The 16,700-nt window shown below is 33.6% G+C and overlaps 1 protein-coding gene across 1 annotated transcript in view; it reads right to left on the reverse strand.

Annotated features, from left to right (window-relative positions):
• TMPRSS15 (transmembrane serine protease 15) overlaps positions 1-16,700 on the reverse strand; it is a 60,762-nt gene that overhangs the window by 308 nt on the left and 43,754 nt on the right. The window contains exons 19-25 of the mRNA XM_032219804.1: positions 14,785-14,917; positions 13,274-13,369; positions 9,490-9,539; positions 7,462-7,636; positions 4,007-4,188; positions 3,692-3,787; positions 1,575-1,714 (exon numbers count right to left, since the gene is read on the reverse strand). Of these exons, the coding sequence (XP_032075695.1) occupies positions 1,575-1,714; positions 3,692-3,787; positions 4,007-4,188; positions 7,462-7,636; positions 9,490-9,539; positions 13,274-13,369; positions 14,785-14,917 (872 nt within the window). The remainder of the gene's footprint in view (positions 1-1,574; positions 1,715-3,691; positions 3,788-4,006; positions 4,189-7,461; positions 7,637-9,489; positions 9,540-13,273; positions 13,370-14,784; positions 14,918-16,700) is intronic.

The following is a 16,700-nucleotide window of genomic DNA, read 5'->3' on the forward strand; positions in this document are numbered from 1 at the left end:
GTAAATTTTATGCCATCATGTTAATATAAGCATTGAAGAAAGAAATGCCTTTCATAAGGATCCTTTACCCAACCTGTTAAAATCATGGGCAGGAAATGCTTCAGTGAGATAAATTCACTGAAATGAATGTATTTATCACCTTGATCTTGTATTGGCATTAAGGCAACCTTCAACCATATTTGGTTGCTGTGCTCCAAATCTTATGTCCATTACTTGTGCCTATATAGACCTATCCATGCTGTTTCTTTGTTGTTATATCAATTCAATCTGTGCAATTTATGTATTTTTATGTAAGAACCATGGTGGCACAGTGATTAGAATACAATACTACAGGTTACTTCCGCTGACTGCCTCCTGCCAGCAGTTTGGCAGTTCAAGACTCACCCAGCTCAAGGTTGACTCAGCCTTCCATCCTTATGAGATCAGTACATTGAAGACCCAGATTGTTGGGGGAAGTATGCTGACTCTGTAAACTGCTTATAGAGGGCAGTAAAGCACTGTGAAGTGGTATATAAATCTAAGTGCCATTGCTATTTCTGTTAATTGCTTGCAGAAAAGGTGGCATGGCTTTTTTTGAACAGGTTCTTTGATGGACTAGTAAAATTTTGAATGAATCTTCCTTCCTTCCTTACCTCTCTTCCTTGTTAAGTTGACAATAGTACTACTATTTTTTTTCCTTTCAGCCAAAATGATTAGAAAAAAGGTAATATTTTTCTTGCTTCCTAACATGGAGCTATGACAGAGGGAAAAGACTTAAGCATAAGGAGGTGAGGGGAAAGGAATCAAGGTAACAGGACTCATTCAAAAAGTCTACCAGTGAAAACTACATGACCTCAAAGGTGCACCTCCCCACCCCAAGGAAAGGAAAGTGAAGGCTTCCTTTCCAAACATATGCAGAATGGAGAATCCATCAATTGGTAACCATTATCCAGACAAAATACCTGGCCAGCAACATTACCAAGCTTGAATAATGGATTTGAATCTGGGCAGAAATGTATTAAACTAGCTTTATTTCCAGTTGGTTTCAGTACAGGAGAAAATAGTTTATGGGTGCCATGTGGAACGCCTTTTACTGAACAGAGTGCAAAGTGCACTGGCTTTGAAAACAGTATATCACTTGTAATAATAACAAGGATTATGTTGTTATTTCCTTGATGGATGGAGTTCCAAATGTTCAAAATACTTATTATTTTAAAGTAACAGAGTGGTGAATGAAAGCAGAATGTAATAGCAGTGATATAATTATGATAAAAAGCATCCCTTATAACTTTACTTTTATCTCATTGGTATATATATATATATATATATATATATATATATATATATATATATATATATATATATATATATATATATATATATAATTTCATGAGGCTCAAGGTTGACTCAGCCTTCCATCCTTCTGAAGTGAGTAAAATGAAGGCCCGGGTTGTTGGGGGCAATATGCTGACTCTGTAAACCGCTTAGAGTGGGCTGTAAAGCACTGTGAGGCAGTATTGCTATAATAAAAAAGAATCAGAAAAACTCATATTTTATTGACTATTCTATGACAATGCAAACACTTTATCATTTACCTTACAAGCATCAACTCCACCTTCATCATACCCAGCACATATCATGTTTTCAGTAATATTGTACTCTGGCATCAGTTCCTTGCATTTCTGATGTGTTATAAGAGGGACTTCTGCTTCTTGCAATATACTTGAGATTGAATCTATTTGAAAACCAGAAGTATATGCATTGTTGTAACTGATAAAATGATACATATCATGTAAGTCAAATATTATACAGTATTGTCATTCCTATAGTCTACGACTTACTTCCAAAGCAGGACCATGCAAGGCCCATTGGATTTTCATTCCCCAAAAGCTGCATCTCATGTAAGTAATGTGGCTCTCTTACTACTTCGGTCTTCACCTTCCAGCTAAAGCTTCCATTTGCAATAGAGTGAAAAGATTTCTGTGCAGTTCTCCAAGCTGCACGGAAACCAGATTTATGCACAGCAGAATTGTAATACTGCAGTACACAATTTAGTACAGATGTAAACAAAATCCACAGTGGATTATAGGAGCATATTAGTGAGAGTTTACAGAATGGCATGGATAAGAAGTTCTTACAGTTTTCTAGCTTTCAACTTTCTCTAGCAACTGTTCCTCCTTCACTTATCTATTTTTGCTTGTCAAGATCAAAAAGTTATTAGTTCTAAAAAAAGTGCTTGATTAGGTGGTGTGACATTCCATCCCTGACTCACAGAGTTGACCTTTGAATTTATAATTAGAGAATCATAATATTAATGCAATACAGATGGAAGGTAGAAGTAAATATCTGTTCTCACTTCTGCTTTTTTAATAAAAAAAACTGTCATTCAATGTTTCTGACATAAGTACACTCCAGCTGGAAGAATAGAATAGCTGATAGTTGTGGCATCGTTAAAAGTGAACAGATTGATTATGGCATAGATATATTGTTTATAATTTTTATTCTCTGCACCCATGTGTGTAGTAACAATGAAGCACAACATTCCGTGCATCACTGTATTCCTTTAATTAGGTAGGTTCTAGTCCATTACTATTTATGCCATAATAAATCTAGTCTCGAAAGCGCTGCATGATGTTTGTTCTTCCCTTATTTATTAACTCCTTTAAATATTGTTCTCCAAAAGACATTTATTGTGCATGGTCAGCTTGATGGCTTGGGACCTAGGTGACATTATATGTATTTTTCATGTTATGCTGTAGTTTGAATTCATTGATCCCAATTTTAAAAAGTTCCCAATTTAAAAAATGTTTTTATACTCTAATGTGCTTTGCAATTGCAAAATAAATATATGCATTATTAACTGCAAATCCTACTAGGGGGGCAAGTAATATGCTTTAGGGAAGATCTATGCATAACTGAAAAACAACCATGAAAAACAACAAGCATTGCACTACTTAGCAAACTAGTTTTAGCTCTTTGGCTGCATTCTTTGTCAGATTTTTTGGGGGGGCTAAATTTAAAGCCACTTGGGGGTACCAAGGATCTCTTTTCTATATTTTTTTGTTTCCTGCAATCTACTTGCATAATTTACTTCCATGTTCCATGTTCCTTGGCTATGTGTGGTATAAGTTGCAATTATAAATAATGAATAAGGACTTCTCAGTGGTGGCTTCCATTGTTTGAAATGTATTTTTAGTCTAAATCTAATTTATTGTCAATATTATGTATTCTTTATGTAGTTCACTTAATATCTGGTTATTCAAGATGCCTTTATTGAAATAAAAAAATGAATTTTCTATGGTAATATTTGTTTTAATCCTATTTATCTTTATTTTATGTTTAATCATTAAAAACTGCTTTTGTGTCAGAATCTTTACCACTTTATGATTAGTTTATCATTCTATATGAGAGGCCAACAATTTTAGTGGTTTTCATTTTCTACTTTTAATGTGATGACCACACAATATTTTTTTAAAAAAATCAAAGTTTGTTTGTTTTTGGAAAAAAAAACTACTTATGTACATTTTCCCAACCACTACTTTGGATGGAAAATTAATATAAAGCTTCAATGGATCTGTTTCATAAAATATACTCTAATATTATGACAGTTGATATATCTGAAAGAAAGATGTTTTTATACCCTAAGTTATAGTGATTGCATCAGGAAAATACAATAAAATGAAGAAAAAGATTTAACACAACAGTGACATACCTTCCAGTGTCGTTCTTCCCCAGCCAGCAACAGAGCATTTAGTGCCCGGCAAAAATTGTTTATTTTTTTCTGGGAAGCAAATGGGCTGAATATAATCTGCATAAAAGAAATGAACAATTATACCTGCATTCTCCAGTCTGTAATAATAACATTGCACAAATTGTTTTGCTGAAAAATAAGCTTAAAAATTATCAGGATTACCACTTTATGATGTTGACTATTGGAAATTATACTAATTATTAAAAATATCTCTTAGATTTAGACCCTAATCTGTTAATAACCCAAAGGCAAGGCTGCAAGAGAAAATCATTTTACCTGTGTAATTCACTCTAAATTGGAGATGCATCAAAGCAATGTCACTGTCTTTTGTTCGCTTATTATAGTGAGGGTTGATAATAATCTGATCAATCTCTCGGCTCACAGTTTGAGGATATGATAGATTGAGATTTGTGTGCAGGCCAAGAAATGCTTTCCAACGAGATGGTTTTAAATTCCTCCTAAATCAAAATAACACATGCTTAAATTATGACTTGAAATAGCTTGTGAGATGTAATTTTTGTATATTTTAACATCTGAACCATATTGACACAATATGTTCAAAGTTCAAACACAACTTTTACTAATTTCAGTACTATTGAGAGTCAAGGATAGGCTTAAACCTCCAGATATTTTGGATACTTGTTCCACAATCTCTTTCCACCAGTCATGTATGTTGGGGATCAAACTTTTAAGAGTACTCAAACTACTTATTCCTGTCACCCATCTAATGTTCCCAAATTTCTGGCTACTAAAGAGTAGGTTTTTGTAAATGACTTAAAATTTGAAAATATTTTTGCTCAGTGCTCACAAAAATGGGTGAGGAGCCTATTTATCCTTTCAACTGTGTGATTATCCAATATTAGCAATATTATATTTTATTTTCTGTGTTGTCAATCATCAATGTCACTAGTATAATATATTTAAGACAATATATAGGGATATAATATAATATGTTATTATATTAAAATAGATGTATACTGACTCAATTTTAAGAACAGCAGTTTATCAATATTGAATTTTATCCATTTCACACATTCCTTTTAATAAATGTTAAAATAGATCAAACTCAAATTATATGTGAAATTGCTTAGACATGCTACCAACATTATTAAGTCAAATACTCCTTTGAGTCAAGCTTCATTCCCAAAGATTTTATTGTCACTTCCATCTATATTACTTATCAGTAATATGGAAGTTCATGATTTTTTAATGTCTCAGTGTAGCCTATAACAGGATCACTTCCCCATCTGTTTATTAGATTTGAACAATTTCTCAAATTAGTCAATGTTGCTTGGATGATACTACTTTCTGTGAAATCAATATATTTACTACATTTAATAAAGAACTCACATTTTTACACAAAATCTATATTGTTTGTAATACACTATAGAATTGAACAAAATATAGATTAAAGAACCCATATTAATTTGTGGGCATAGGCATCACAAATTTGAACATTGTTTCCAAGTTTATTGCTTCATGTCCATGTATAATTACAGTGTTGAATTACATTGCATCCTTAGAGAGATAATGTTTCACAATGTGGTGAGTAAGTATAAGATGAAGAATAAGATGAACTGTTTGATTATGAACAATGTGTCTTGTTATTCAGCAATGATTTGCCAGCAGTGATGTAGCTGAGAAATTGAATACATATGGAACAAGATAGCTCTAAAGAGAGGAGCTAATGGCCTTTATTAGGACAAGAGCAGCTCAGATTACGATAGAGAATCATACAGGCATCATAGAATAAGCTATTGCAAGCCTGAGTACCATTGCTACTGATAACACATATTGCAAATTCATATGAGACAAAGATGAACATTTATTATTCATATTTACTTAGATATGTTTCATATGGATGGTTAAGCTGCATTTCCTATAAGACATTATTTAATCACTCATCTGGCAAAACTTCAGAGGAATAAAATTGATTGTATTTAAAATGGAACACTTAGGCTAGTATAGGCATTATAATGCAGATAACTATATTAAATCATTCTTGATTTACTTATAACTATATTGTAACTAATGAGATGTAAGGTTGAAAGTAATTGAAGAATCACCACCCTTGCATTCCATTTTTAGTAATGAAATACTTTGAATATATTAGTAACATTACGAGAAAAAGTTCACATCTTAATATGCTATAGACAGCTTCTGCAATGCATAATGTGAACAACGCTGATGGAGCCAGGAAAAATTTCTAACCAACTCCCAATTAATGTTTTAAAAGCATTAGGAGTAATAGTTCTTATGGCTCTAAGATGCATTCCTTAAAATATGGGTATACATATTTTAATATTCAGAGGTGGGCCTCTTTTTTTTATGCAGAACCAGTTAATAAATTCTGACCACCAAGATTGTCCTGTTTTCCTTTCTATAAACCAAATATTTACAAGAAACTGCTTCTTCTTCTGGAATAAGAGTGTTCATTACATTACTCTCAGACATTTCCCATAGTTCATTGTCTCCTATGACAAATATTAGATATATGAAGATAAATAAGTTCCTTGAAATTGTTCTAATTTAAAAAAATATTAGACTGTGCAGAAAGGAGTAGATTAACACTAGCAATTAAAGGAAAGGAAGAATCTGATTATTATAATATATGGGGGTTATTCTATTATTGGTTAGAAAATGAATATGGATAAAAAGTATAAAATTTAATAATTTAGAAAGAGAAAAGTTATATCAGGAGATATGTTAAGTTGGAATGTTAAAATAAGAACAGATATATATAAAGAAATTGGTGGTAAGCTATAACTATTATGACACAAAAAAATTGTACTCAGATGACACACTGATTGATGAAAGATGAAATGTTTGTTTTAAAGGGAAAATTAAATAAATAACTTTTACAAAAAGAAGAGAAACTGTAATTTAGATATCTTGTTATAAATTTTAAATATTCTATCAATCCAACACATTTGCATGTACCAGAATTAATATAAGATAATCACATAGGGTTGTTATGTGAGGAAAATAGAAGTAAGAGGAAGATGTATTAGATATGTGTTCACCACTTTGAGTTAGCTATAAAAGCAGGATGAAAATCTAATTAATATAAGATTGCTTTATTGCTTTTATCAGAATCCAAGATCTGATAATTAGATTCAAGCAAATAAGGCCATTGCCTCAATCTGAAATGTGAGCTAGATTATTTCAGAAAAAGAAAGGATTATTTAAGCAAATGCTCCATTCATGTAGTGGTACCTCATCTAGTTTGCAAAAATCAGTACTATCAGATGACAGCAAAGAGATATATAATACCCCAATTCTTTCCTGTCTTTTTCAAAGTGCTTCATATTTTTGCAGCTGAGTAATGGGTTTTATTGAATAACTACCACTCATAGTACTGGTGCTTTTCTTAAGAACTGTTTTAACGTAAAATCTTTTTATGAACGGTGTTCTTTATTCATTTTGTATATTTTGGGAAAATATATATTGCATTTATTAACAATTATAGTATGTATTCAAGTGAACTCTATGCAGAATTGATTGATATAAGAAGTTTAATTCCTGTGCATCCCTGATGCTGATTGTCTCTTTACTATAGTATGAGATATGATGCTGTATTTATATTATTAGAGAGGCAAGGGCTATATGTATCTTGTCTCTACTTTATCTTTTAACTCTCCATGAATCGTCAGGTAAATACTGATATCCACAATTTTTAAAAAGAAGAATACATGAAGATATGGAATGTAACAACTGTTGAATAAAGTTACCCATAGACACAATGTGCAGCTGAGAGTAGCCATTCATTGTTGATAAGAGAAGCTCCACAGGTGGGATTGTAATCAAAATACAGTGAGACTATCCAAGGCCAAGCACCTATTTGAGCATCAGAACCACCAACAATTCTTGGTTGAGATTTCTGGGTAATCATCCTTTTTCCACAAGCTATGGGTAAGGAAAATAAAAAGTGAAAAGTATGTGTTCTGAGAAATACCGTATTTTTTGCTCCATAAGACACACTTTGTTTCCTCCCAAAAGTGCAAATATGGGTGACAGGCAGCAGCAGTGAATGGTGGCAGTGATGCCCACCGCATGGAATAGCTTATTGGCAGTATTCTGGGAAGCCAATCCAACCACCGATCAGCTGCTCGGAGGCGAAGGCTTCAGCGTTCCCTGGGGGGCAGCAGACACAGAAGAGGCAGGCTGTTTGCTGCAAGGACACTAGCCAGATGCACTCTGGGAGGAAAAGGCAATTTTTTTTCTTGTTTTCCTCCCCTAAACCTAGGTGCGTCTTATGGTCAGGAGCGTCTTATGGAGCAAAATCTATAGTAATCAGATATGCTAATTTAGAGTACTCTGCAATAGAGTTTTGAATATTTTTTTGACTTTATAATAATTTGTTTAGTGATTTTCAAAGTTACAGTGACACTAAAAAAGTAACTTATGACCTTCTTCACATTTATGATTGTTACAGCATCCCCATGGCCATGTGATCAAAATTTGGATGCTTGGCAACTGATTCATATTTATGTGAGGTCATGTGGTCACCTTTTGCAAACTTCTGACAAGCAAATAGCAATAGCAATAGCAGTTAGACTTATATACCGCTTCATAGGGCTTTCAGCTCTCTCTAAGCGGTTTACAGAGTCAGCATATCGCCCCCACAGTCTGGGTCCTCATTTTACCCACCTCGGAAGGATGGAAGGCTGAGTCAACCCTCAGCCGGTGAGATTTGAACCACTGAACTGCAGATAGCAGTCAGCTGAAGTGGCCTGCAGTACTGCACTCTACCCACTGCTCCACCTCGGCTCAGCAACGTCAACGGGGAAGCCAAATTCACTTAACAACCATGTTGTTTAATAACTGCAGTGATTCACTTAACAATTGTTGCAAGAAAGGTTATAAAATGGGGGAAAATCCACTTAATAAATAATCAACGAATTATTTTAAGATGATATATTTAGTTTACTGTGTATTATTTTCTGTGAAAACTATTGCTGGGTAAATAATATTTTTGTTATAAATTGTTTCTGTTGTTATTGCAATTCCTGTTTATTAATGAAAATGGTCATTGCTGTAAAAATTCAAGGTATTAAAAATAGTTTAATTTTTGAGGAAATTTACAGATATGCTGACTTTCATTGTATAATCCACACCGCAGCAATTTTTATCCTCCCTTGTTTTACATAGTTCAATAACTTCATATTTAAACCATCTTATGAAACAATGAAATAAAGAGCTTTATAAGGTAAACAATGTCAATAAACGTTCTGAAATGATTTAAAACTATTTAAAGTAAAAAATGTCAAAGAAATATTACAGTAATCAAATTCAAAATATTCTAAAAATGAAATAAAAAGTAGTTGTGAAGTTTTAGCAATAACAACAAAAATTGCAATAAACTGTAGAATGTATCTTTTGCACTATTAAATAGATCTACCTGGATTTTTATCTAGTTGAAAAATGTCAGACTATTATAACAGCAACATGAAAAAAAACAAAAACAAAATCTGTTTCTTTCTTCCTCTTACTTCCCTTCCTGACACTAAATGCTACCTGTATTTTTTTATAATGTTAATACATTTAGAAATACAAAATTATGGGCCAAAATAATGCAACAATACTATATTTTAAAATCATAAATATGTGAATAAATTCTGAAGGATCCTAAAACTAACACAAAAAATATTTTTTAGCAGTAAAAATGCCAACAGTGTAAACAGAAAATGTAATGTATTGGTAAAAAAATGTAAACAGTTACCCTTTTAAGTTGAATTTTTGATTTTTCATAAACTTACATTTACCAGTGCATTGCAAATGAATCACCGAATTATTTGAACACTTTACCCTAAGAAGAGAGCATATTTAATACAAATCAGGTAATAAAGTCCATACATAGATAATGCATTTTTTAAAATCAAATACAATATTCCATTTATCAACGGATGTTGTAAAGCTCTGTAAATACTCTAAAATATCATTTGACTTCTCTATGATGATGAATGACTATGTTTTAAAAAAGTCAATTATTTCCAATATAGTTATCCATAGTAATTAATCCTAGAAAAGGATAAATTTTAGAATTATCTGGCTCATAATTATCTATCACTTTACATATTTGTTGTTATTACCCATTTTTTAAACAGCTTGATGGAAAACAATACTACTTTTACATACAGTATATATGGGACTCTTCATAAAAGTTTAAAAACTGACCAAAGGAAACACAATGTTGGGTGTAAAGAGAAGTGAAAATTAAAAGACACGGTAGGCCAGACTGAATCAACTGATCTTTTACAATCACCAAAAGCTTTCAAATGTCTTAGACTCTTTCATCAGTTAAGAAGATTAAAGTCCAAGAGAGAAAGAAAAAGAGGAGGGAGTAGCAGAGCTTTGAGATAACTACACCTGTACTAGTTGGAGTTAGAACATGGTTATCAATAGCAAACAATTATGTCAAAATGCTGACATATGCACAACTGCATAATGATGTTATGACAACTGACAAAAGAATGTAAATCTCATTATTTGTGCTATGATGTCATGACAGGGATTGCTCTTTGTCTCACCATAGATGCCATCTCATAGTAGAGAAATCAATCAGAAGCATTTAGATCAGGGATATCTCCAACCTTGGCAACAAGATTTGTAGACTTCAACTCCCAGAATTCCCCAGCCAACATGGCAGGCCACAAGTCTTAAAGTTGCCAAGATTGGACACCCATGATTTAGATAATCCAGAAGAGAAAATATTTCACCCTCTAGATCGGGGTTTCTCAACCACAGCAAATTTAAGGTATGTGACTTCAATTCAGTTGCAGTATATGCTATGTTCCAGAGCTCGTTGGGATAAACAAATATGAAAACAATTATAAAAATATTGGTAAGAAATACACATCCCTTAGGTCAGATTGACTCCAGCATTTCGGAGATACAATTGCTTAAATAAAGATTTTTAAAAGAACTACAGAGACACTGTGCTAAAAAATAATACCTCATAGATATGCACTGTATTCTTGTATTTCATGGATTTTAAAAAATCCAGATCAAGTCCTGAGTTGCATAGGTAACTTTGTGGACATAATTTTATAGTTTTATGATTACAAATCAAACTGCTTTGGCGCTATTCTTCTGTTGAGAAGGATTTTTTCTTTTTATTTTTTAATCTAGTTTAGGGTCCTGGCATCCTATTAAATTTCCCACCCACGTACTGATCAGGCACTGCACTTTTTAGCTTCTTGTTCCAGTCAAGTTCAGTCACCTACTGTCACGAAGACATTATAGATGAACTTTAATTAGATATTAAGTTCATTTATTTTCAACATATAAAGCTTTAATGCCAGGATATGTTCTATAAGTTCTTCTATTATGGATACATTATTACTATGATTAAGCAATTGCAGGACTATGAATTGTGATCTCACAAAGAGTTCTTGGGGGATAGAACCTCCACTTTGGAAAATTTTAGGGTCACTTACCACTATACTATTTAGGCACCTAGGAGCTATTGTTTTCACTGTTGCTGTCTAAATAATAGCTTTTTTTTATATCCACCTATTTTAATGTAACATGTTTTACATTAGCTATTGTTGTTTTATAATTGTTTTACATCTGATTGTAAGCAATATATGTTTTTAAACAAATAACATTCTTATAAATACAATGATTGAAATAAATACTGTTGCAAAATGAATAGATTAATTCTTAATGTGTTGTTTAATACAAGCACAAATGAGGCTAGCAATAACTTGTGTTGCTTTTCTTACAAGTAAAATGTAACTCTGTTTATTTCTTTATGTTTTAAATATTAAGTTAGTACATTAACTTAATTATTATTAAGATTATTGTAATGCGCTCTACATGGGGCTGCCCTTGAAGAGTGTTCGAAGACTCCAATTAGTCCAGAATGCAGCCGCGCGAGCGATTGTGGGTACAACAAGGTACACCCACGTTACACCTATCCTCCGCGAGCTGCACTGGCTACCTATTAGTCTCCGAATCCACTTCAAGGTGCTGGTCGCTACCTATAAAGCCCTACATGGCATCGGACCTGGGTACCTGAGAGACCGCCTCCTGCCCATTACCTCTCTCAGACCAATTAGATTGCACAGGTTGGGTCTCCTCCGGATTCCATCTGCCAGCCAATGTCGGCTGGCGACTCCCCGGGGGAGAGCCTTCTCTGTTGCAGCTCCAGCCCTCTGGAACGAGCTCCCTGTTGAGATCTGGATCCTTACTACCCTCCCGGCCTTCCGCAAAGCCACCAAGTCCTGGCTGTTCCAGCAGGCTGGGGGAAGCTGAGAAGCATCTACCTCCATAGAAATTGTGAATGTTGGTTTTGTTTTTAATATGTTGTCTTTGTCTTGTTCCCCCCTTTCCCTTGTCTTTTGTAAGCCACCCGGAGTCCTCCGGGAGTGGGCGCCATACAAGACAAATAAATAAAAATAAATAAAATAAATCTCACCATCCAATCAACAAGTCTGAGGCACTTTTAATTCATTTTTAACTGTTCAGTGCTAATAAACATGGCTAGCTTTAAAAATTTTATTTTACCATATTGATTATAAAATTAAATTTCTAGTTTCTATTAGATTTCTGGGATGATTAAAAGAACAAAAACAAAATAAAGTTGCATATAGGGACATAAAAGTAATCTGTAACATATTTTTCACCTGAGCTTATCAAAATGATTTTTCTCTATGGGAATAAAATGAATTGGCAGTTTTATTGTTTGTGAGAAATGTTCTTGATTGAAATGCCTTCTCCAATAAGTGCTACCTTCATTTTCACATATCTCCCCATTTTTTCTTTCAAAAACTATATTGGAGGGAAAGTTGAAAACAAACAAAAATATATATATGCAAAGCTCTTTGATGAATTGAAATGTTTTAAAATATCCCTTACTACTATTGCTTTAATAACATAACAATTAAAAATTATGCTCCTATATACTATATACCAAATGCTATATTAATACAACATAGAACAGTAGGATTGAAAGGGATCTTGTAGATCTTCTTCTCCAGCTCTTGCCAACATAAATCTTACATCTGGCAACTCTTCATATGTCAAGGTAGATGGCAACACATAACTGACTTGGCTGATCTCAAAAATCTAAGCAGGGTTTACTCTGGTGATGATTCTTATAAAATGCAAGAGTTGATGTTTCAATGGAGAACTGGGTATGAGGTAAATGAAAGAAGAAGAAAAGTGGCAAACAGACTCCACATTGTTGCCATATCCATAGTTGTTCTAAATTCTATTATAACAACTGATTATTAATATCAGAATATTAAGTGGTTACAAAAACTCCTTATTTTGACTCATATCAGTTGATGTTTGTGAGGGGACTGTTACTTTGTCCTAAATGTTCATTAATCTGTAAATGCTTGTTAGTTTATATGGAAATTTCCATACCTTTTGACAATTTTTACTGATAAATAATAAGAGAATTAAAGAGCAAAAAAAGAAAAAAGAAAAAAATAGAAATTCCTACTCACCATATTTTCAATGATTTACTTATACTTTATTACTTATATATTTACTTATATTCGTCATTTTTAACTGTCATTTATAAAGCATTACCTTGGTGTTAGTGTCAAGTTGCTGTTAGTTATTTTTTTAATTTCTACAAATGGACCTGCCCCAGTAAACAAGACAGGAGATGACTCGTTCCCACTTCTAAAAGGAAAAAACTTTGCTTAAAACATATCCTTTTAATTATAATAAACATATAGAAATTATTGTGCTGTATTATTTATGGTTTAATAAGATAAAGAAATTACTTACTAAACATATTTTATAGCACATTTGGAAATGATTACTCTTAGGAAGAAATATGCTAAAACGAGCAATCAAAATATGCGAATAATTCTGCCATTTATGCAAGGAATCAGAAAGAGAAACCTGTCATTTACCAAAGTTTGGAACTTTCTTTGGACTTGGGCTACAAATTTCCCAAACTGATGGTCAAAATAGTTAGTTATTTTTTGATATTGGGCCTCCTATATCAAATTAAGAACTTGCATTTGTGAATCAATCTATCTGATTTAGACATGGGAATATTGTAGCTATTTGCATATGATTAAGAAGTCTGCATAGTAATAAAACTATACATGCATTTATAAATGAATATTTATAAATGAACATAATCTGCAAGCTGGATTCCAATATAACAGTGATGGTATGGTGGTAGGGGAGAAAGTTAAAGGGGAGAGAAGGTAAATTGTTATAATTTAGATCTTCAGTTACCACTAATTATTCAATGTTAACATACAATGTTATAGTACTACATATGGAGCTTCATGTTTTATTCTTGCATATTGAGGAAATGAAAATATAGACCAAATTCTGTATTGAATGTCAGAATAAATTTCATAGAAATCATTAAAAAGTGATGAGATATCCTGGTAACTAGATAAAGCAACTATGAAAATACTAATGGCTAATAAACCAGTATTTGAAAGCTATTAGCTTCCTTCTTTTTCATTTTCTTATTTTTTACAGGTATTTGTCTGTGTGCGTGTGTGTGTATGTTTGTTCTTAAAAATATTATTGCTAGTATTATTTTCACTGTTGTTATTTTTAAAAGAGATCTTTTAAATAGTAGAAGGAAGGGAGATTTCCAAGTTTTCCTAGCTATTCTGGATTTGGCAGGTAAATTTCAATTATGTGTAATGATTGTAATTATTTTATAAAATCTGTATTTCCAGTGAATGGCAGTTATAGATTTAATATTAAAGGACTAACAGAAGAACAACTAAATGAATAAAATATCTTATACTACAACAACAAGAACAACAGCATTCAGCATGTGCATGTGTTGGTAAACAGTCAAAATGTCTTCCATATAAACATTTTTTCCTGACTAAAGTGTAATCAAATTGACATTGAGCAGACATGTCTTAGTTCTTGAAGAAAGTTTCTGCTGCTGGAAATGCCACTGGGAAAGCCAAGTATATTATACATTATGCAGAACATTGGAGCTTTATACCTGCTCTTTCTTCCAAACCTACAATCCAGTATTATATCTGTTATATAAAGTATTAGCAGAAGAATTAGCTCTGAAAGAAAATATAATCCAAAACTTTACTTACCCTAGTTTTAACAGATTGCAGATACTGGTTGATAATTCTTCTGTCCACTGATTAGCACAAGCTGTAAACCATTGTGTCTCAATTTTGAATTGGACTAACCCATTGGAGCTGACAGAACCATTGATCAAGCGCACTGTCATAAAAGTAAGTTTTAACATTATAACACAGATTGAGGATTCATTTTATTCATAGAACACTGCGTATGATCAAGTTCAAATTTAGCAGATGTGAAAAGGTGTGATTTGAGCATCTTCCTGTTTTCCCTTTTCAAATCCAAATCAAATTCTGTAATAAAAGTAGTGTCAGGGTCAGAAATGCTTCGTGAGTTAAGAATTAGATTTTGAAGTGAACATTGTTTTTTTTAATGCACCATTTTCCTGGCTCACATTGATGTGTTTAGTGCTGATTGTTCCATAGTTGTTCTTGAATTACTTGGGATCCATATAAACAGTGTATTTACCAAGTGAGAACGCATGGGCTTTTGGATGATGAACACTTTATATAGTACACTTAGAAACACTTAAATCGGGGTGCTAAACTCAAGGCCCGCAGGCCGGATTCACACTGTGGAGTGCTGAGATTTGGCCCATGGTGACTCTTCCAGTGAAAACAGATCTCAGAAGGGCCACTCACTCCCAGTCTCCATTTTTGGCCACAACAGCCTCCTGCAGCCCTCTGCCAGTGAAAATGGAGCTCAGGGATGCCTGGTTCCTCCCTAAGCTCCAGAGAACTGCAGGAGGTCATTGCAACTGAAAATAGAGCCTGAGAGGCCCATGTGTGGCCCTCTCAGCTCTGTTTTCACTGGCAGAGGGCTGAAGGAGGTTGTTGCAGCTGAAAACAGTGCTCACAAGGGCTGCACATGGTCCTCCCAAGATATCTTTTCACTGGCAGTGGGTTGCAGGAGGTTGTCACAACAAAAACGGAGCTTTGGTGCCCATTCTTGCTGGCAAAGTGCTTGGGCCACTACAGGAGCCTCAGACACAAGTGACTTCAAGATGGCCACACCCACCCTGGCCATGCCCACCTCACCCCTCCCAAGGTAAAACACAACCTTGAAGTGACCCTCAATGAAATCGAATTTGACAACCCTGACTTAGATAATTCATAGGAATAAATCTTTAGCCGTATAGATTATTCTCAACCTCAGCAACTTTAAGATATATGGTCTTCAACTCCCACAATTCCTCAGTTAGCATGAGTTTGAGAAACATTGCTCTAGATCAGAACTGTCAAACTCGTGGCCTGTGGGCCGGATGTATCACACGCTGGAAACGCCCACAAGCAAAGTCCCAATATGTCACATGACACCGCTGTGATGATGCAAGTTTGACATCCTTGCTCTAGATGTTACTAATCTATAATTTATGGTACCCCTGTAAGTATGGTGATATAGGCAGAAATTGCATTAAGTAACTTGCAGATCTCCATAAAATCTGCACTGCTGATAGGACCAATAAGGAACACTTAGAAAAACTTTCTTGATTAGACATATGACCATATGTTTAAATGAGGATTATATCTTTAACCTGGGTCTGAATGTCACAAACACTACTATCCAACTATAAACCTATTGGATCTGCATTTACTCCTTGTACTGCAATTCATGTACTTAACCTGCTAAGAAAATTTTAGAAAATGTTCCAGGTTTTCAAACAGCATATGCTTGGTGTGCTTTGATTAAGGATCTGTTATGAAAAGCAACAATAAAGTTTTCTTCCTCTTCAACAAACACAGTGGGACACGAAATAACAAGTGAGGATAAGATAGCTGACAAGAAATGTCTTGAGTTTTTTATACTAAGACTTAAGATATCCAATGTGAGGCAAACTGTCTACAAATCTAAGTATCTATGCACACAAACCATTGTCAGTTCTTACAGATGATAAACTGTTACTGCTCTCACTTTTTTTAACCAG

The sequence above is a fragment of the Thamnophis elegans genome, chromosome 6 (genome assembly GCF_009769535.1).
Source record: "Thamnophis elegans isolate rThaEle1 chromosome 6, rThaEle1.pri, whole genome shotgun sequence".
Lineage (NCBI taxonomy): Eukaryota > Metazoa > Chordata > Lepidosauria > Squamata > Colubridae > Thamnophis > Thamnophis elegans.